The 23,631-nt window shown below is 35.8% G+C and overlaps 1 protein-coding gene across 1 annotated transcript in view; it reads right to left on the reverse strand.

Moving 5' to 3' along the window:
- Positions 1–23,631, reverse strand: part of ADGRG6 (adhesion G protein-coupled receptor G6) — a 113,592-nt gene that overhangs the window by 16,914 nt on the left and 73,047 nt on the right. Inside the window, exons 9-19 of the mRNA XM_026088877.1 lie at positions 23,197–23,339; positions 22,383–22,497; positions 20,243–20,304; positions 18,516–18,723; positions 17,850–18,015; positions 13,261–13,401; positions 8,724–8,840; positions 7,581–7,626; positions 5,635–5,741; positions 2,318–2,445; positions 724–992 (exon numbers count right to left, since the gene is read on the reverse strand). Of these exons, the coding sequence (XP_025944662.1) occupies positions 724–992; positions 2,318–2,445; positions 5,635–5,741; positions 7,581–7,626; positions 8,724–8,840; positions 13,261–13,401; positions 17,850–18,015; positions 18,516–18,723; positions 20,243–20,304; positions 22,383–22,497; positions 23,197–23,339 (1,502 nt within the window). The remainder of the gene's footprint in view (positions 1–723; positions 993–2,317; positions 2,446–5,634; positions 5,742–7,580; positions 7,627–8,723; positions 8,841–13,260; positions 13,402–17,849; positions 18,016–18,515; positions 18,724–20,242; positions 20,305–22,382; positions 22,498–23,196; positions 23,340–23,631) is intronic.

The raw sequence follows: 23,631 nt of genomic DNA on the forward strand, positions 1-23,631 counted from the left end.
CAGCTGGACTGAGGTCACTGCTCTAGTCATGAGATTAATGGTTTTGTATTGTGTTGACTTATTTCAAACACAATATGTGCATTCAGGCAGAAGGCACAGATTCCTGATATAGAAAAATAGAAGAATAAAAGCCTTGCTGCCTGAGCCTCACAGTTATTTTTCAGCACTACATTTTCCATTTCAACACTAGAATGTACACTGATTAAGGCAGGAAGGATATCTCTGTGGTTTAAACACTGTGCTGAAGCTCAGGACGTTTTGGTTGTTTCTGATCCTGCCATAGGTTTTATGTTTTTTGGCAAGAAACTTCAGGCTTGACCCAAAGCTTTTTGAAAGTCAATGCAAAGATCCCTATAGTAACTGCAGGAGTTACTACTACTGTTGTAAGAGAACTGCCACAGTTCTCTGTCTTTGATATGACAGTAATGTTTCTTCTCTCCCATCCTGGCCTGTCTGGAATGTGAGACCAGTTTATCTGGTCCCTCTGGTCCTCCTCAGACTGCAAGTTCCTGTGGGCAGCAAACAGCAGCTACAGGATATTTGCACAAAATTAGACAACGGAACTATGGTCTCAGCTATATTCAGTATTTATGGTGCTCCTCTACCAAGGTGGGGAAGGAAACTTTACCTGGCTTTGATTCTTCTCTGCATCTATGATAGAGCTCTTCTATACAGCATCATTTCAAATATATGCTATGTAAATATTGCACCTGCTGAACTCACCCCAGCCAATGATGCAAAACTTCAGTATATATCGCCGTATGTAGGTGTTGAATACTTTTACAAGAGCAATGTACATGTGAACAGCTTCTAGTCCCATCCATGTAAAGGTGGCCAGAAGAAAAAAGTGCAAAAGGGAGGCAATAGCTATGCAGAGGCCATCTATGTCAAATGATGCAATCCAACCATCAAGCAAGAAGATCAGGTTAAGAAAGAGCAGGGCTGTGCTCAAATTCATCAGGATTTTTGACGGATAATCTCTTCTCAGCTTCCTAGTGAGAGAAATACACGTTCATATGATTAATCGTCTTCAATTGCCTGAACTGCTTACAGAAGCTAAGTTTACCAGTTTACAAAGTAAATAAAAGCACAGTGACCTCCTTGTGCCAATATGCTATTGTGGCAATAAGGCATAGTGAGGTATACCTCTGTGTGATATTGCTGAAAGCTTCTGCTACATGTGCTGGCAAAGAGCCAGCACTTCTTTGAGTTGTTAATGAGCTATCTAATTGCTGCAATATTTTAGCTACTGATTTGTTATTAAGAACCTTTCAAATTAAATATAAAAAAAGTGTTTTTTATTTTAAATGAAAACTGAAGCAAAATAAAAGAAAACACTTTCAAAGTATACTGCTGGCCAGAAGCTCATCTCTGGTTATTTTATCTATCAATCTTTGCTTGTTTTTCAGAAGATACTGTCCGGTGCATGTTGCTATTTTCTGTTTTGTTTTTCTTTTATGGGATCTTGAGAAGACTGAAAATCAAATTATTTTAATTTTTTTTAACTGAGAGACATTGAAATGTATGCACTGAGAGGCAAACCAACAACTTCTGCCAACTTCAGACCACCACATTATACCATAGGTAATGCAATAGGAATGCAATAATTAGAAATATTTAAAACTATTTTTGAACATCTCAGAGAAAACCCCTTTTTTCCCCCAGCAAAATCTCCTTCTTTAGCAGCTACTCTGTCCTGTCCTGTCCTGTTATAGGCAGAATGGTTCCTCTGTGGTCAGCTGTTGATATGACTTCATTTTCTCTTTTCACTGTTCACAGAATTGTATCATTTCATAACTTTTGCATTCCCTTGAGTCACCCTGACATTTCAGTAGAATTGCTTTTTAAAATTGTTGTAACACTTGACAGTTTAGCTTCATTTTATTTCTCTTCTCCACTTCCTCCCAAAGGGTTCCAGCATGTAATTTTTCTAGTCGGAATTTTTCTTTTATATTCAGGACTTATTATTCTCCAACAGGCAGGCTTTTTTTTTTTTTTTTCAAAAAGCCTGAAAAGCCTGGTTGTGGATTTTAAAATACACACCTGCTTAGAATCTAGAATCTAGAGGATACAGTACTCCCAGAGGAGAAAATTTTGGGACACATCAGCCCTGTTGCTCAGTCTGAGCAGCACAACACAACAAAAACAGGAGGAGGGAGTCTGAACTTGCATCTCCTTGAAAAAAAATTCTACTCTCATTATTTTTGTTTAAATACAGATTTGCCTTCCTAGACGAAAACACACCAACCATATGGCTAATTTATTTTATTCATCATATAAAGGTATTTCTTTTGTGATGTTTTGAACTAATACTTACTCGAATGCAATGTATGTCAGAAGAGTTGCAGCTGAAAATATGGCAGATATCCCACAGCCTATGTAAGTGATAAAGGTGAGGACCTTGGTATTCTGTGAGTCTATTTGTGTAACTGTTCCCTGAAGATCCTAAGTGAGAGAGAAGGAAGAGGTATAAGTTACAGCAAACTCCTTTTTAATGAACACAACACAGTTTCTTGGTAATCAGTCAAGTAAAACTCAAAAACATTTTGGCAACACCGCTATAACCCTGATGTTAAGGTTCATGTTTACTGGGTATACTTAGTTTATAGCTGCTACACCTCTCACTTCCTTCCCATGACTCTTGAAAACATTGTGCTGTAAGTATTATAACTGCTGGGATCAGCAGAAAGACAGAGTCTGACACTGATCATTATAATTCATTACGAGGAATTCAAGTGGCCTTTTATGGAAAAATTTTCCCTTTTCAGATTTTTAGTTCAGTTGCTTATAGACACCCTTCTTTAAGAATAACATATTTGTATGGAAAATATCATACAAAATGTATTCACACTGAAGAGTAGACCATTCTGGTGAGTTTCTGACGTCAGTTCTTGTTATTAAAAGTTCGTAAGAGTTGATGTAGCTAATCATCTACGGGTGAAACCAAGGGCAAGATACTGCTCTTTGGTTTTATGGTCTGTTTTGACATAAAAACTACAGTTATAAATAGAACTGGTCAGAAAAATAAAGACAATATTTCAAAAAAACTGGAAATTAAGTAGGAACATTCTGAGGATTTTTTTTTTCCAGTTTTCTCTCCAACTGTAATTGCCACATAGTACTGTCTGAGAATAAATTCCAGTGTTATTTCCTTTTTTTAAGGACAAAACAAAAGAGAATGTTTGGATCTATATCAGTGTGGAGTAAATGTGAGCAAATACCAATATTTAATGGTGTCTATTCTATGGTCACTGTTACTGCTGCCCTTAGCAAAACTATCTAGCAAAAAGATACCTATAAAAGGTTACGAAACATGACATTCTTCACAGGAAAATTAAAGAGCTGTATGCAATTTTTTACACTCTGTTCATCTACCAGGCTCATAAGACAGTTCATATACATCAAGAGAATGTTATCTGAAAGTCATTTAATATCTAAATTAAAGTCAGAAAAGATTATTAAAATGGAAAAGCAATTAGAAGGTCAAAACTGTGTAAAAATCTACTGGAATGCAGCCCAATTTCAGAAAACTTCTGCCTTATTTCCTAATGCAACAAAAGCATTCAGGGGAAGAGAAGGGACTCATTGAATATACCCTAAAGAAAGCCCTTTTTTTTCCTGTTGAGGATGAAAATTGAAAGAAGAACACAATTTAGGCTGCAAAAAGACAAAAAACTCAGGACTTTTTCATATTTACATCTAAGCATGCTGTGAAGAAAGCAGCAAGGCTTTGGAAGACCAAAGCTGAAAAAGTCTGAGTATGTGGCTCCCTTGTGCAGTAAGTCCTATGCCAGGTACAGATTTTCTTGTTTCCCTCATTTTATCTTTAGTATTTAAAATATTTGTAGGTATTTTTCTTTATTACTAAATTGCCACTACAAGAAGTTAAATCAAAAATATATACTTTCATTAGGAGCAAACATCTTTTCTGCAGGTTTGTTTTAGAAGTCAAAGACTGTTCATGTCAGACTGAAAGCCACAGTTCAGCCTATTACTGAACATGACTGTTGCATTTGGGAACCTAAAGAAGGTTTTGAAAAGTCACCAGATTTTAAGAAAAGATTGCAATATTCCATTTTTTTCCTGTTGGGATTTTTTTCTTTCAAAAATATTTCAGATATGCAAATTTCTGTAGACATCTGACTGCTGGAGGAATTACACTACTGAGGCTGAAGTGCTCTATATAGTACCTTCTCCTATCTCCCCAATATGCTAAGCCCTACCTATCTCAGCCATCCAGTTTGGAGACTTTGCTTAAGGCTCTGATAGCCTTAAGCTATCGTAAATATCATATAAGTTCTGCAGCAGCCCTCAATAGGCAGATTTTTTCCAAGAGAAGCCCTGTACGGCAAGACAACCCTGATTAATGCCATTTAAAAGAAAGCAGCAAATAAATTTTTACAAATTTTGCAAAAGAACATATTTCTTTATACTTTTTGGCATTAAATAAATATAAATCTTGTCAGATTTGCAACCTGAATTTGCAAGGGGTGATTTATCCCCTTGAATCTCAGGATGAAATGGAATTACTGTGCTCCCTTGCCTTGGCTTTTCATCCCCATTAGCAGTTTTGCTTGACAGTAGGACATATTTTTCTCTACTGTTCTTCTTCCCCCTGACAATATGAAGCTCTATATTTTTGTTCTGCAACATTGTCACCTTTTTCTCTAAAAAAAAAAATCCATTTCTTCTATTTTTTTTCTGCTAATACCTTCACACTTTCCTGACCTTGCAATTTCAACTCTACCCAGCCCTGTTTCTCTTTCACCACAAATCTTTCAGTCTCTTCCTTGCACTAGTTTCCTTTATAAACTGAACACTCCCTCTCTTCTGCAACCTTTTCTAATCTCTGTTCACACCCTCACAATATTTTTAAGGTCAGTTTCTCTTCTCATTGATCAGGTCTGAGATCCCTTACAAAAAGTTACAGGATATTTGCCCTTTTCCTTTTGATTTTTTCCCCTCTCTGCTACATTCTTTGTCCATGCCTTTCTCTGCAGCTTAATGCATGAAAATCTGGTCACATCCTCCAATTCTGAGGGGTCAAAACTGCATGACATTTTGTTGGATTACATTTTTAAAGAAAATGATAGAGACCTGCTCCACCTTAGGACTCATTAGGATCAATTTTTTTCTGTTTCAGTAGCGGAAGAGTTAGTACTGGGCCTTGGTTTTACAGTCCCTGATTCTGACATTCTTTTTGACACAGACATGTCCCAGCTTTGAAGTTGGATAGGATAACATATTATTTTTATTGTGGCATCACTCAGATGTTTCAACCCAAGGTCTTTCACGGTACAGTAATTTTCAAAATTTGGAATACTGTTGTGGGCACATTTTAATTTTTATTTTGTAACACTTAGCCACTTGTAGAGGACATAATAATAATACACTTCCTTTTCATTACTAATTTTCTTCATCATCTCATTCCTGAATCCTTATCATTAGACATTTTGTTATGAAAAGATATCTTTATGAAAATAATGGATAAAATGAATTATTATTATAAAACAAGTGCAAAATGAATAACCCAAGTAACAAAAATGAATGAAGATAGTTGTCTTGATCCAAGACAAAAACTACATTGTGGTTCTTAGAAAAGACAAACTTACTGAAAAGTGAGAGTTTGCTTACCATTAGGACCCCGAAGTGTGTGAGGTGGTTGCATAAGCAAATCGTCTCATTCTCATTGGATTCTGTTTGCACCTTGCAGCCCGCAGGGTTCCAACCACCATTACCACCTACAGAAATGAAACCAGAGAAACCACACTTTCCAACAAACTCGTATCACCATCTCTTGAACAGATTTCTAAATTCATTTCTTGCAAATGGAGAAATGCTTTCTCAGATTGAATCAGTGAATATTAAAAATAATCAGAAAAGTAGCAAGTATCAGATTTCTTAGTTTTTGCAGAAAATTCCACCAGGCAAGTGTTCCAATTTATGGCCTATTAAGCAGAAGCAATAAATGGAGGTCTATAATAAAGGTAGGATTTTTTTTTTGATTAATTAGGGATGAATAAGACTTAATATGCAGATTACACATTAAGACACACCTTAGTTTTACCCAGCAATAACATGGTTTTAGAACTTGCCTTCACCACACTGATGTGATGTCTGCACCTGTCTCCCTCCTACTCATATATCCTCAGGCCATATATGAAAGCATTTATGGGCCATGAGTAGAGGGTCCCGTCCTTCTTCTCTGTACTGTGTAATGCAGAGGGCCAGAGTGGATAATCTTGATTAGCCTTTCTGGCCTTAAAAAACTATGAAATAAATTATCCCCCTACCCTCCCTACCCAAAAAGGCCATTTTGAAATTATAAGTGGCAAGACTGTATTTTAAAAAAGTAAATGTAAAAAAGTAAATTTTGTATTTCCCATTACTTCTCCTTTCATTTTCTCCTGCTAAAATCTGAACTGATTTTGTGAAATAGTTCATGTTCTCAGAATTCTTAAAAACGTGTTTGCTCAACTCCAGGCAAAATCCAGCAAATTATCTGACTGACCCTGTAACTTTACCTCAAATTCAAGATAGACTCTCTCAAAAGAATGTGAAGACATTCCAAAACCACTTAAAACTTTCTCCAACTCAAGCAGCCACTGAGAATAGACTTCTCCTTGTGTCCTTCTGCTTTGATGTTCTTCTCAAGTTTAGCTTCCTAACTAGCTTTTGCTCTTTTTGTATCCTTCTGCATTCTCCTTAGTTCTTCCCTCTGAAGTTCCAGCCTTCAACTACAACTTCAGATGGTAAATTTTATTTTTTGCAGGACTACTTCAGATGGTAAATTTTATTTCTTGCAAGACTCCCTTTACTAATCCCCTCCACCTCAGATCCTACTGCTAAAGATAGTTACGTTTTCACTCTCTCTCTGTTTCCTGGTAAGGAGAAGTAAGGTCTCTATTACTCAGTAGTGATCTATAAAACAGAAGGTGGCACTGGAAAATCATCCCAGAGAATGGTTTTACCTATGTAAAGAATGAGTGTTACGTTACACGTAGGTTAGGTAATATCAACCGAGAATAGGCTAAAATGCTGCCATGTTAACGTGTATCTCCATATAGGACCTTATCACGCAAACTGCGTCCAGTTACAAGGTGGATGTTGAGTTTTTATCTAAATGAAATTTGTGTAATGTAGTTACTGACCTTCTATGGAAGCAAAACCAACTTAAGATTTGGAAGAGGCACAATTTCACAATTAAATAACCCCGTATTTTTAAAATGGCCAGTTAAAAGGATGGTTGAAAACCATTCATATCTCTCATTAGCATTACTATTTGACTTGCACATACAGAAAGATCAGTGAAAAACAGCTATCAGATACAGGAAATTTGAGAAACTTTATTTACAAATTCAAAAYGTTATGCAAACTCACATGTAAAATTTTTAGAAAGAATATTTAACATCTGCTGTTACAAGAGACATTATTATCCAGAAGAAATGATACAGTCTAATGATTTCATCCAATTTTGCAAGGACTGATGCAGATGCAAGAAGGGCCAAGACTGTGACTGATTTTAAAACATAGACACCTTTATTGCCCTAGAAAAGAAATGACAGTATTTTTTAACTTACCATTTTTGTTCATATCCCAGAACACACAGGTAGGCTTAGGATCTTCCTATGAACACATGCAAAAGTAAACTTTTTATACCTCTTCAGAGATAAATCTTGTCAACATAAATGTCTACAGCAGATGTTTCACTATGTATGCTTTCACTTAATGAGCAGAAGAATAAATATTACTTGGATTGTTCAAATTTCTTCTAGTTTCAAACTAGATCTTACTCTTCTAGAAAGACAACTCTGCCCAGAAGATCTTAAAACATACAGCACTGTTCCTCTGCACTGCTCCTTTTCCACGTACTAAGACTGTTGAATTAGTTTTATGGTCTCACTGAAGTTATTCATGAGTATAATGTCTTTACAGGGTCTAAATATCAGTAATAMTCTAGGCAACTGGCCTTGAAACTAAGCAAAAGCATGCTGAACTGTTTGCCTGACCTTGAAATAATCTTTATAAAAAAAAGTAAGGTAAAGTTAATTGAAATGTGAAAAAAACATCTCAAGGTTAATGAGCCAGTTTCTTATTCCATGAAAGTTTTACTTAGATATCACATCTAACATGTTATTTTATAAATCTCTAGTGTCTCTTTTGGAGTAGCTACTGAGCAACATATCTGAGAACAGAGTCAAGCTGACACTTGAATGATTGTTTCACTGAAATAGAATATGCCAAAAGGCTTCATTTGGGCTTCTATTTTCCTGAATTAATTCTAGTCATCTTTTAAAAATGTGATTCCGTCCATTCTTCCTTTGCAGGAAACCACATAAAAACAAAATACCTTGAGGAACTATTAACAAAGCAATTCATGTTTGATCAAAGAATTTAAGTCATTCTGAAGTTCCAGTGTAAAAAATAATGTCACTGGTCATGAACTATGGTTTTATCTATGGCTGTTGGCATAGAAATTGCCTCAAAGTGGCATAATTAATGGTCTTTCAGATAAATGTTAAATCCTGAAAAGAGTGAGAATGAGAGGATGGGAAATATTATTTATTTTTAGGTTTTACTTGCCTGCTTTTGTTTTAGAAATATTATTTCCGTTTGCATTTGTATTATTACTCAAAATCCATCCAGATAACAAGACTTTATGTTCAGCCTTTATAACACATAATCTGTATTTCTGTTTCTCTGAATAATCATTCTCTTCTTACCTGAACTTTGGTATGCTTAATTGTAATCTTCACATAATCCTGAAGGTCCTGAATTGTTATGTTTCCAATACTGCATGCCACCACAAAACTGGTCAAGTTGGCAGGAGTTTCTGGATCCTTTGAAAGAATTAGAAAAATATAATAAATGCTGACACAGCACAGAACCTAAAAGCCAGAGTAAACAGTTTTGTCGTGTGCCAGAATAAAAGCTTTCAGGTTTTTACACTTTTGATCACCCAATATATGAATATGCTGTTTATAAGATCAAATTACAGGTTTGCCTCATGGAACTTCCCCTATTTCCCTTATTGTCATAAACATATACAAGAACAATTATAGAGAGAGATTATAAGGCAAAAATTTCCCTTTTAATCACTTTGTTTGATTCCACCAGAATTATAACTGAAACAATGTACCAGATAATAAGCCATGATCTAATTAGCTCATTTTCCTAAGCAAGAATGAGCTAGCTTTCTTGTTTTACTGTCAAAGCTATTCTTTTTTCTAGATGGGAAGTTTTTGGAGAATAACCTGTTCTCTGTGTATAGCTGCTAAATTATTTTCCATCTTAAAATGAATGACCAAGAAGTAATAAACAAATTCAAAGCAATGTTACATACTGTAGGAGATAATACCTTCTACAAGGTCTTAATCGGTGGAAATGTAAATAGAAGACTGATGTCACTGAGCGATGCCATTCCTAACCAGTGAAAAAGCATCAGGTTGAAAATTTTCCAAAGAAGCATGTTTTCCTTGGAAATTGCTGATCTATTAAAGTGGAAGTATTTTGTAAATGTGACTCCCTTTTGATGAACTTCCACTGAAACCTGCTTAGTTATCTGCCTGGTTGACCTTGTGGGAGCTGGAACGTTTGGACTTCCAGGACACTGCCTGCTGCAGGTCAAAATCTGCTGTCACCCACATCTCCTCAAAAAACTGGGCTCCTGAACTCCTGAAATCCCCAACTCCTTTCAGTCCAGGAGTTTGGTCAGTTTGAGAAAATATTGGATATCTGCTCAGTGGTGGGCTTATGAGATCCCATCACTCATGAGAAACATAATATTTTCAGTCATCAAATTCTGGTTATACTGAGAAAAATATTTCATTTCCTAAGGACCATATCCAAGAGTTTTCAAACACAGTATTTCAGAGTATACTGAAGTTTGTGAAACAGTTTCCTAAAAACTTGAAAATTAACAAGGAAGAAAAATGCAGTTTCCTAGCCAGTTCTTAAGTATTCAACAAGAGAAAACGTCTTGGTTACCATTTAACTTTCAGTGTCTGACCCAAAGCCCCTGAAAGCCTTTGGATAGATTTCTATGGGTTTCAATGGGCCCTGTCTCCACCAAATAATAAAAACTAGGAATAAACATCAGACAGTCTCTTTATGAAGGCAATTTGATATCTTTTTCCTGCTTGTCCTTAGAAAGGAATCGAAATAATGTGTGCATTAAAACTAAATACAGATGGCATTGCTTATTTAGCTATAAGGCTGCACTCAGCTAAAGTTAGGGGGAAGTTTTTAGCCACTAAAATACGCAGATGTACAAAGTAAAGCTATGATGAAGTCACAGTTAATGACAGAAACGTTGACTAGTGTAGACAGTCATTACAATTCCCATCTATGATATTAGCACGTTATTTTCATGAGCTCAAAACTGAAGATAAGGGTGGTATTCTTCTGACCTAACTTTAGACACGCAAAAAGTAGTTGTCTACACCTGAAGTAGGGTTTCTTAACATAGTCAATGAAAAGAAACATACACTTTTGGGGCATAATTCATCTGACCTATTTTAYACATGTAGGTGGAATGTGGTTGCCTAAATATAAGTGTCCATTTTACAGGTTTTAGGTTATCCTGCCTGGTCTCCAGCTGCTGCTCCAGAAGATCACTGGTCTCTTATAGGCTCACTGTCACATCAGGCAACACTGCTCTGTGTCTCAGGTGTTGCTACACTCCTCTGTCTGGGGAACTTCACCCTACTCCTACTCTCCTCCTACACTAGGATGAGATGCATTGTGCCTTAACAGGCTCCATTCCCCKCCATTAACTGGCTTTGAAGGTAGCTTACAGAGAACAGTTCAGGTGTAGTTATCTACAGTGAACGCATACATTTGGTGAGATGAATCCCACCCTGAATAGCTTAAATCAATTTGTCTTTTAAGTAATGTCATCATCACATTTTAATGAATGGCAGGATAAAACTCACAAGCATTCTCTCAGTTGCAATTAAAAAAATCCCAACGCTGTTAGGTATGAGGTCTCACTGTTATAGTGAATGCTTATATGAAACACAGCTAATAGCACTGGGAATTTTTAAATTTCAAGCAGAATAAAGTATATTCCTGAAACACTTTTACACTAGTGGATAAAGTTATTGGATTTGAAATGGCATGTGGATCACTTTATTTTATACTTCAGTTTAATTTAATAGGAAGATACAATTCTTTGACATAAGCTACCACTTTAGTTAGCAATCTGATCAGCAACCACTGAATAATATTTGGAATTCGCTTCACAAAATGGCAATTAATTAAACAGCACAAACAATGATATTTTTATTATTAGGAATAAAGCACAACTGAGGTATTTCAGAATAGATGACATGCTGTTACTATTCTAATAGTGATATCTACATTAAAACAGGCTTACAATAGCAGTATGCTGAAACAGAAATATTAGCGTAAAGTAGATTAAAATGCTGAAGAACTTTTTGTGTACATTTCTTTCTCTTCTTGAACATTATCAATCTAGAATTCCTGATGAGAGCAGAGATAATACAAACCACGATTATCTAAAAACAATTGATATGTTTACTAAACCATTAACAACATTTTTAGATGGACTGAAAAATTTACTGTTCATTATTTATGCTGTCTTGTGCTGCACTTCTGCTGAAATGAGTTATATGAATAAAGAGTCTTCTACATTTAGATTTGAGATGACTGGTCACAAGTTACTTTTTCTGTTTTATAGTAAGTAATGGAAAATGGAAAATGTGAGGTTGCACATATTTAATTAATTTGGTTGAAAATGTCACTCATGAACAATTTGAAAAATAAGAATAAAATTGTGAGGAATTTTAGCTGCAGATTTTATTGCTTTACCTTTCACTGACTTACCAAGTATACTTAGAAACACATTCTAGTACCATTGAAGGACACATGTGAGAAGCACATACAGATCAGTTTTACAAGATCTGTTATGAACAGTCATGTGCTTTTATTAGCTTACAATACTTGCAATTTGAACTGTACACCAAAATCTAAAATATAAAAACAAAAGAAAAGAAAATGAAGATACCTATCTGGTTAGTGGCAAGACCTCCTGACAACAATTTTAATGGAATATTAATAGGACTGCATGTTTTGACTTTATATGATTTTGTACCATTATGACAAGCCTACTTCTGTATTTTTGGAGTTTCTTTATTAAACGTATTCATCTTGTTTTTCTTAAAAGTGAGCTTAAAATGACTGCTATTTTAAACAGTTAAAGATACTTCAGGGTGTATTTCAGAAGGCAAGTCAGGGTCATGGGTATTTTCTTGCCTAGACTATCTGAAAAATCTGGATACACTGCCAATAAAAACGATAATACAGGGACAACACAATACTACAGAGTTTTGCGGATGCACAAGAGCCAAAGGTCACTTGAAATACTAATGGGAAAACAAACTCAAATTTTTTGAGGCTCAGCCTACAGTTCATTATGAAATGGCTTTCTTCTCAATGAACTAATTTTTTAGTATAGGTGTGTTTCTTGTTTGTATTTCTATAAGCTGTTAAACTCTTTCTAACTTTTTTGGCATATATCATTCTGGAACAATTTACAATTACCATACAATGGGACCTAAATGAGAAAAAAATAATCTACTTAGATTCTTTCAGTTTTCAGGTACGAATGTTGTTGCCTTTATTCCATAACCATGCTGTCTATAGAAACATCCAGACATTATTAAATGTAGCGTGCTTGCAGGACCACATATGAATGAAAAGAAGAATAGTACATGTAGAAATAAATATTCTCTGGCTGATGACCATCAGCCCAGAGTTTTAAACTGAATGTAAGTGGTCCATTGGGCACGAGCGTTAATCAACGGTTTTAAGGAAAAGAGAAAGAAAGACCATTTAGCCGTTTTATAGGCCAAATTTCCAGCTGAGAAAGAACCTGGCTCCACTGAACATCAAGGCCCTCTATCAATGTACATCAATATAAGATAGGGCCTTTAAGAAGCCTTGCTAATTTACTCTGATTATAATCATCTGGGATCCAGTTTTCCCTTGATTACTCTAGGCATAAGTTTACCCTGCATGTGACAGGAATTTGTGATCAATTATCTGACTGTAATACAACTTGGGCATGACAGCTATTTTGTCACTCTGAATTCATGATGCTATTCCTAACGTCTACATTTGCTACCATTTCATTCCTATAACTGATGGGATGCTGCAAAAAGTTTACACTACAAGATAGTTTAGCAGCTGCCTTTGATTCACCCTAACTGAAATTACTTCGAGCACATTCATATTTACCTGGAAAAGACCATTTTTATTGAAAAAAGTAAATTGAGCCCTGGATATAACTTCAAACTCATCTTGACTTAAATTCTTCAGTAAACTTGATGGCAGAACAACAGAAGCAAAGGCATTTGTTGGATCCTTGTCAAAATCTATCTGTTAAATAAAAACAACAAAAGAAAAGAAAATGTTCAAAACAAAAAGCAAACCATTCATTGACCACAACTGAGTTCAGACCTTTCTGCAGGGAAATCTACACATGGGACTAGAATCATCACACTAATATGACCTGTACCTGAAAACTGATGTAATAAAAGAAAGGCTTAGGAGGTTCCCTTTCCCCCCAGCAGGAGACAAGGCTTCTCCTACAGAAAAGTTGAAGATGAAAAAAAATGACTCCTTCACTGCTATACTGATGATTTGCCATAATAATTGCAGTCAATAACTTTGAATAACTTTCAGGACACTTTTCCTCATACTAAACAATGGTAAGCAAAGAAAGATATGCTTTGAATCTTTCTTTCTTGAGTTGTATTATTTGATCTGCACACATGATCCATGGACACATCAYTTCTCCAGCACATCCAATTCTGTGGGGGCATGTCATATTACTTGACATTTGACTTCAGCATTCTCCACTTCCTTCTAATAGTTCCTTCTTCTTTCCACTGACTGCATAGAAAACTTCTAGGATCCTACACTCATTTGCTTTGTGTAATGCTTTGGTAACGTTTTCTTTAAGCAAAGTAGCCACTTGCCCTCATATTGCATTTGTGTTGAATCTTGCTCATTTTCTAGCTCCTTTGTTGCTACGCAATGCATGCATTTTGTAATCACTAAAGCAAAAAAAACCACACCCAAACAACTAGCTTCTTTCTAAAACTGTAAATCTGTAATCCCTGTAAGCATCTATGCAAAGCAATGCACTCAATAAGAGTAGATTTCTAGTGTAAAGAATTTAGGGTTTTTTTTCCCCCACAAGTGGCACATGACACTTCTTTCTTTGTAGGATAAAAACTTTGACATATTGGACCTCCACAGAGCATAATGTCATTAACAGGAATTGATTTTGTGGTGGATTCCACACATGAAGCACAAGTTATATTTAACTTGTCATAAAAGACATATGAGCCATTCATCTTTAGGCACTTCTAATCCACAGACAAAATCAGAGGGATAAAATGGATCAAATGCTTTGATTTCTCCCTCATTCACACACGTACACTTTTTTTTATTAAGATTTAAGATTTCATGAGGCTTGTCTATGTGGTGTGACACAGGGCCAGGCAGAAAGCTCAGCTATTGCTTAATGAACTGCTCTGCCTATGTGGCAGTACCAGCTGAGCTCCTGGAAACAGTGCAACCACAGTGGTGCCCCTATTAGCTGGTGCAGGCCATATTTGCTTGTGGTGCTCCCGTTCCAGAGGTGGCTACGGTGGACTTACTTCTGCATGAAACTAGAGTGCACAATGTAGACATTGTTACAGTAAATGTCTCACATAGCTATAGAATTACTGTATGTTTTTCATTCTATGGTTTTTAAATGTGCTATTTTGTTATGAGACCACCAAAATGTTTCTATTTGGCAGCTTATGTATAATCCATATATAAAAAAGAGTAGCTAACTTAATTCCTTCTGGGATAAGTCTTTGTATTAACTAACAGACAGTAACAATGATGCTTGCTAAACACTGTTCTTGTTCCTTATAAAGATTTATTAAGCTCTTATCAGGTTTTCTGGTTTCTATATTACAGAAGGGAGACTTAAAAATAACAATTAGAGTCACTGCTCTAATATTTTGTGCTATGCAGCAGAAAAAAGGATACTTTTTGTCATCAGTATAAGGTTAACCAATACAGGCAACATGTCAAATATGGCACAGTAACATAACAAGACAGCAGGAAAGAAACGAGGTTGCAAACTCGTATTTCATTGTCTACCACACAGCAGTTCTATGACTACATGCTCCTATAGCAAGGTGAATTCAGGGTGTATCACCTTATCCACCAAAGAAAGGGGAGTAAGCCACATCATGTTTGCTGTATAGTAAAAGTGTTAAAGAATTTTACTATGAGATGTGGAAACTCACACTCCTAACTTCTCTAGGGGTAACTGGTTCAAGTATTTGTGCCTTTCATGATCAGACATATGACACTAATGCACCGTTAACTAATAGGAAGTTACAAGTCATGAGTGAATTTATTTAAATTCCACGTTTTTATTGATTTACTGTGAGTAACAGGTATCCTTGGAAACTCGTAAGATATGGTTCACAGGTATCTCCTAACAGGGCTAAAAGCACTTGAAAACAGGTTTTCAAAGGATAATTCTGCCACATTAATCAGAAAGCATGCATGTGATAAAGACATCCCATTAGGTATTGTCTGCAAATAGAATGAAAGAGGCTTCTATAAAGAAGTATGGATACATTACAGGAACAATTTAATAATATGAATCACCAAAAACTAACTTAGTCAAAGGTTTGGCAAGAAACATAAAGACACAGGGGACTAAAATAGAATCTTTCCAAACTGCCATGGATACATTTGCTTGATATCTACTTTAAGAAAAGAAAAAAAAAGGAAATAAAACATTCTGACATAGAGTTTAAGGCTCCCTGATGAGCCTGGGATAGATCATCACATCACTGGTGAACAGCTTGGGCTTTCACAAGGGAATCTCCCTCCAGCAGGGATAGCAAACATCTTTCCTGATAGGCATGGAAAATATAAGCTGTGATCACAGCTGTTGCAGACATTTCTGGTGGAGAGGATGCTAAGAATTCTCAATCAGCTGTTGGAAACGTAAAAGCCTGAGAACAAACTCATGTTCCAACAGGAACATTAAAAATAATTCGATGGAGTTTGGATTTTATGATTATTTAGACAGTGCTATAGTAAATGATTCCAGGGCAAGAAAATTCCTGGATGTCCTCAAGCCACAGATGGTAATTCTTATTATACATGTAGAACATCGCAAATCTAATTTCAGAATTTTTCCTTTCCTCTTTCCACAAACACAGGATGAAATCTGGAGGACAAACAATCGGCTATCAAGCTTCATTAATATGAGAGTTAAACAAAACAAAAGAAAAGTATATTTACAGTCATCAAACATTTCTAATACAGTTGATTCAGAGAAATTTTGGCTAGARCTTCTATGAAAATAAATGCATTAAAACCTGATTACATTAAATTCATTTATACCTATTCAAACCAGCATTTGAGATTTGATCCAAAGTCTATATAGACTGCATGTAAAAAGCTTGTAGCCTTTTAGATTACTATTAGTTTTTCTAATAGTCTTTTTTACTGTTTTTGATTTCTACAGTACATGGCACTTTATAAAATGATGATCCATCTATTAGGATTCCTGTCTTGCCAACTCACAGTAGCAGTGAATTTGGTTTCATTAGATGCTCATACTCTAGTGACTAGACTTTAGCTGTTATCCACAACTGTTCCATGTGTAAATTCAGATTTGGTTTCTCTGGTCCAACAGATAGTATATTTTTTGACTTTTATGCTTCATCTTTTTTATATGTTTCTCCAAGTAAGTCTCACTATATTTGAAGGGTAACCTAAATTTAACCTAGATTAAACACCTAGGAGATTGAGATTACATTTTCTCTGCCATAGGCTTTTTATATAACTATGAACACTATAACAAATATTTACATATACACATATACCTATATATACATATATACATATATGTGTGTGCATGTGTATATATATACACACACACATATACACACACATATATAATAAATTTGTTTTTAAAAGTCTAGGTACCTCACTGCCACTGATTTCCACAGGAGCTTAAGAAAATCCCAATAGATGTTCATCTGCTTCTCAAATGTCTAAATAGTTTCTAGATATGGCTTTGTGTATACCTTGTCCTTGTTTCTCCACTTGTGAAAGATTTTTCCTCATTTGTGACATATAATTTTGAGCCTCAAATGGTGTTGTGATGATAAGTATCTTAAATACAGCATCCTGTCTCAATACTGTCACACTAGAAACCATTCTGCACTTTGAGTGATCTGTCTTTACTATATTTTTTGTTTGTCTGATTTGATCAGTCAGTCCTATGTGAATGTCTTGAACATCATAGGCCATCCCAAACAGCACTATGAGCCCACGTGTGGACAACCGGATCAGCCTTAGGTGTCCGTTGGCAGTAGGTGTCTAAACAATACTGCAAGCTCAAACGCCTACTGTATCTGTAGAAATCTATATGTAAATACCTATATTTAGCTGTCTTATTCTCAAACTGAAACTCATCAGTGGAGTTGCGATAGTGTACAGAAGACTCTTAAGGGTTATTTTTTCCTTTTCATTAACCCAAAACAATGAAAAAAATAAAGTCAGTTCTGGATCTATAAGCAAAATATTTTTCATCTGTATGGAACACATGGGTTCATCTGGGTTTCCGGCTACTCAAGGAAATATTACATTGATATGTTTGGATGACTGCAGGAAAAAGCGAATAGAGTAGTAGGGGGAGTAATGGGAGTTCTAAGTGGCTTTATAGTACCCACAGGAAATACACCTTGAACACCAGACGCATTTCACATTCAAATACAATCTTCATTCTGTACCTGAAAATCAGATGCATTATTCTGTGGACTGACACTAAAAGAAGAACCTTTGAATGAAGTTGAGTTTATAGAAGACACTCCAAGTGCAAGGTTTCGTGTTGAAATGCTCATGGATGGTCCAGTGAACTGGATCTTTAGAGCCAAGGCATCAATAGTTTTTAGAGCTCTAAAAACAGAAAAAAAATTATTCTAAAAATTCAGTACAGAAGAAAAAAACTATGGCATCGCATGTTCTCCATTTCTAAGATCATTTTCTTATTACTGACTGTCTTTCTGTCACTCACTTGTGTATTCACAAGGAGATTGTCATACTGTAAATTTAGGTACCTCTGTTGAAAACAAAAGGTTTTGATTGACAGAAAATACCTGACTTCATATCAAAGGCTGTGAAACAATCTTCCAATGATACTTAAATTTATGGTGTGTCATTTATCAGGAAACTTCTTCTACATCAAAATAATTTACCTTTGTCATGCACATTAATTTTAGTTTTGATATAACTGAAGAAGAATCTTTTGTTCATCTCATCAAATTCTTTTTGATGGAAATCAGAAAAGTTTGCTTTATTGCAATTGTTTGTCTATATATGGAAGTATGAATTTATTTCTTAACAGACAGTGAAACAGGTTGTTCTCAATAGCATTTCTCAAGTGCAGAGATACTTACTCTGAAGATGATGCGGCCAAAACACTGTCTGAACTTGTTAGAATATTGGAAAAAATTGTCACCACAGTAGAACCCAGAGATTCATCAATTTTTTCATCATTCACAATTTTTTTGAGCTTCTGGACAACATCATTTACTTTGTCTGAAGTTAGTTGCTGCCCTTCACCAGTGAGATTCAAAAGCTGATTGGCAATATCAGCTGCATTTTCTGTGAGTGTACACATAACAGGAACAAAAAGAGAAAATAATGCATATTAATCCTGAAATAATTCAGAAATTTTTTTACTCATTGTTGAAAGCTAGAGCRTGTTCTATGGAACTCGCAAGGAACATTAGGGTTTATTATTTTATCAGATTTATAATTTTATGAAAAAGTATACAGAACCTGTTCAATCTTATATGCTGTTCTCACTGATCGTGTCTTTCTTTTCCTTAATTTCATATGAGTTTGTAAATCAGAATAATTATTAAAATGGTTTTTGAAATAAAAAAGGAGAAGTGAGGAATAAAAAGCATATTTTCTCTCTTTTTTCTCCTTATCCTATCCTCCACTTTTCATTGGGAAAAGCAGCTTCTCTTTCATTCTTGAAGTGAAAAAGGGGTCCCTAGGTCACTATTACTGACAAAATATTCACTCTTTAAAGCTTTGGGCAGGAAGTCTGATGCCACTGTGAATGATTCCTGTACCATCAGAGGACTATACTCCTGTTCAGAGGGTTGGCAATTGCAACACAGAAGCAAATTTCATGAGAAGAATTTTCCTGGTAAGGAAAGTTTGATATTGTGTCCAATGGCAAAATATTAGTGTAAATTATATATAAATTATATGTTTGGTGTCACCTGGATGGAAAACTAATGCAAATACTAACATCATACAATCTCAAAATATTCGAGACGTTACTGGCTATTCACAAATAAGATTCTGAAAGAAGATCGACCTTCTTTAGTTTGAAACGGGTTGTGTTCTTTAATGCTGTGTTTTCTAATGTAGCTTTTGCTACATTTAAAGAAACTACGTTCATTCTGTACCAAAAGATGTTTTCATATAGCCTGACTGTAAGTATCCAGCATAATCAACCAAGTTAGGTAGCCAGATTACCTATGATCCCTGTATAATCAGCAAAGAAAAAGAGGCTTCTCTAGAAAACAGTTCAGAACAGGAACTTACTGTAGGTACTCTGAATTACCCTAGAGTCTCATTCTCCCCACTGACTATAGAGAAAGATGTGGGAGACTCCAGCACTGCAGAAGTGGCCAAAAAATTGATGTCTATTATTTTATTATTCCTTTAAGGTCAGAATGAATTCAAGCAGCATTTTTTAAACTGAGAATAAGTCTGAAAAGTCTGAGCATAAGCCTAGGGAAGACAGTGGAAATCTTTCCACTAACATCAACAAACACTGGAAACAGTTAAAAATTTGGCTTGACTGAGTATCAAATTGATGCAAGCTATCACCTGCCCCCATTCTTGCTTAAATTACATGAAGAGTTTGATTGATTTCATTAACTCATATCCAGAGAGTGTAATGGGTGGGCTGGATTCAATTTGGTGCACTTCCCCAGAATTTAAATATTTACTTTGCCCTGGTTTTTTAAAAAGATTTTAAACAACTTAGCATAAGAGAGGAAGATATTCTTCCTTAGTGTAACTTCCTTCCTTAGAGTAATTAGTAACCAAAGTCTACAAGACTATTCTTTTAGCCAAAGATGAATAGCAATGTACCCACCTGTGCAATTTCTCAGATCGGGYTGGCCCCAGTATGATGTATAATTCTGCAGACCCAAATAGCTAAAGTGGAAAAATAACAAAATACACATGAACTGTAATAGCAAAATAATATAAATGTCTCATAATTCTTTTGTAGATATTACAGTGATACGCTATTCTCAATTTACAATTTACCTAGCAACATGACCTTTCAACTAAAATGAACAATGTATGCTTGACAGCGGAAATATGCGATCAATTCAGTGACAGTGATGAGAAACCCCAGTTCTTTCTGATGAATTATCAGCTAATTCCTGTAGTAATTTGATGAATTGCATCAGTGGAAATTCTGGCCTTGTGTTTCAAGAAAGACCCAAGTTTCAATAAAAACTATCACATCCCTAATGTGGCCTAATCAGATGCTATTTCTAAAATTTCTCTTTGATATAAAGGGCTTTGATCAAGTCCACAGGAAACAGTAGTAGCTCTCAGAACATGTACAGGAGGTATAKGGAGACATAAATTTATGCTACATGTGAAAACCTCAGCAGACCACCATCAGATCCAGATCCAAGGTGAGGGGTAGACATAAAAAGTAATTTTTTCAAAATGCTTTCTCTAAAGCCCGACAAAAGCAAAGTATCTAGATATGGCTCCAATATTAGACACACTTTTTCCTCACTTTTCTCTGAGGACAATCATGCTGATCACAGAGGCAAAGGCAGGATGGAGAATGGTTACCACTTCACTAAACACACGACAGAATGAAGTTATTGCTCAAGTGATGAACATAGCACCTTTATTATAACAGCACACTAATAAGCAACCTTTTACTTTGGGAAGCACAGGGCTAGCAGAGTCCATTAGGACAGCCTTCTCCTGTCTCAGACAAAACATGCCACACCTGTGCTCTGTATTAGCTAAAGCTGATGGAGGCAGAGGCAAGGAAAGCATAGCACAATGCAGTATACAATAATTTTTGATGAGAAGTACTGCACATGGACAATCAATGGCATTGTGTAGACCACAAATGAGCAATAAAGATAAGCAATCCTGGGGCAGCAGAGGCCAGGAGCCTTAATTTGTAATTACTCTGAGGCTCTGACATAAAAACAATTTGACCCTTGCACTACGTACTTTACAACAAAAGTTGGTCAATCAGAATGTAACAGTTCTTGTACAAGATTAACAGGCTGAGGAAGTGAGTTAGTTAAATATAATGCTGGCTGCCTTCCTGTTTGGCACAGAACCTCAAAGCTGATTCATATCCATGTTGCCATACTGTTTGCAGAAAGTAAGATAGCTGGTCTTCTCCAAACACATTCCAGATGCAATGTGGGTGGATAAGACTACTATATTACAATTAATGGTGATTAATTTAAATACTGAACAGATTAATTAGTATTGCATCATAGTCATGTTCAAGGTACTCAAAGGAGATCAAAGCCTTATTGTTTTAGTAATGTATCACAGGAAGTAATAATATTCCCTTTTTACAAATGGTAAATAGAGATACAGTGCTTAAAATATTTGTGGATGTTCACAAAGAAAGACTATATTAGGGAAAATTTATCCTAAACCTTGAAACCATATAACTTTAAGCATAAGATTATCCCTACCTTCAGTTATGACTGACCACTGCCAAAATACTCATTTCGTAAGATTTCTTTGACTTTTCTTTAACTAGATGAGAGGTTATGGATTAAACAAATGCACATATCATCTTCACAGAATTGAGAATTTTGTATACAAGTCCAATCCAGCTCATTCTTGCATCTGTTATGATTTTGTAGTAGCAGCAGATGTGAAACTTCGGTTTTGAAATTACATAAACATCATGATTTGAAGAGAGCAGATTTGTTCTGTGAGAAGGTGCTATTTTTATAGTCACTTTGACCATGTATTATTTGGGGGCCTCAACATACCCTACAGAAGTGGTAACAGCTTTTTTTAATTACTAGTAATTTACATACCTTTATAGTACACACATAATCTTTTGTGCTTTTTGTTTCTGCTCCTGAATCACAGTACAGAAATCATCTTCCTTAAATATAATACTAATGGCATCCATTATGGTGGATGCAGTTTAACTATATAACCTGAAAGCTGCAGCAAAGCCATTAGGCAGCTCTCGGCTTCTCAGGGATTTGAACACTTACCAAGTTCTTGATGCAATCTGAACTGAGCTCCCATGGCAAAATGTAAAGTTGGTCACAGTGGGTCTGGTATCTGGCCAAAAATAGTTTGGAGGGTTTTCTTCAGCTAAACATTTTTCTGTAAAAAAATAGTAATATATCAGAATTAACTCTGAATTTCTTCATCTGCCCATTCTCAGTTCTTCAACCATTCTGCAGCACACTGTTCTCTTCAAATGAAATGCTTGGATGTTATCTGTAGAGCTGTGCAGTAAAGGAGAGGTGCACTACGGGGGCAAAATATACTGCTGCTGCTCAGGGAAAAGGACTGAACGTCCACCCTGCATCCACTTGCAGGACCAACCTCCTCCCCCCAGGGAAGGGCAATCTCTGACTGGCAGAGGATTGAATGGGAAAGGATGGGGGACATTTGACGACTGAAAGGAGACTGATTAAGACCAGCAGTTGGAAGGAGCCCAAACAAACAGGGCTGAGGAGTGGGCGAGGTGCGTTTCAGGTCCAAAATGTCTCATTACAGCTCTGGTGGTGTATCGTGCTTCTTTATTCTCAAACTATCTGTCCCAAAAGAACTGTCCCAACTTCTTTGAACCATACAGCCCAACACTGACTGAAGCAATCTGGATAACTATATTTGTGGTAAAAGAGATATCTTGAGGATGGTTCTCTGAGGTCAATGGAACAATAAGGCTTAAAATAACAATTTAAAATATGGATTAGCCACACYGTTCGGAAATGCATTGTTATTTTAACATACACGATGCTTATTTTAGGACAAGGGAAAAAAATCTATAGCATAACAAAGCTGAAAATTACTTACCTACTGGATCAACATCCACAGTATGAAGCCTAAATCCATCTGCTATGGTCCCATTATTATTTATGAGCTTCTGGCGGATGTCTTGCTCTTCTAAATTGATGTTGTTAGTAGAATTATAAACCAGAAGAGCCAAAACCCCAAAACTGCAAGGAAAATTATCGGAGTGTTTGAGTCAGAACAGGAAAGCCCAAATGTGTGGAAATAAAAATATTTGACAAACCCTGGTTTTCCCAGGGTGGAACAGTGTCACCAAGACAATGTTGTTCCTTACCTGTAAATTATTGTTCTTGTATATCCAGGACCCTGATGGGAAAGTACTGTTGGGAAATTTCGTCCCCTAATTACTGTTACAAAGGTAGCTCATCAAAAGAGCTAAGAAATTCTTTCAAAAGATTTAGGTTTTATATTTTAAAAGATATTAAAAGATGAAAGCAA

The sequence above is a fragment of the Apteryx rowi genome, unplaced genomic scaffold, assembly GCF_003343035.1.
Source record: "Apteryx rowi isolate R43461 unplaced genomic scaffold, aptRow1 scaffold_792, whole genome shotgun sequence".
Lineage (NCBI taxonomy): Eukaryota > Metazoa > Chordata > Aves > Apterygiformes > Apterygidae > Apteryx > Apteryx rowi.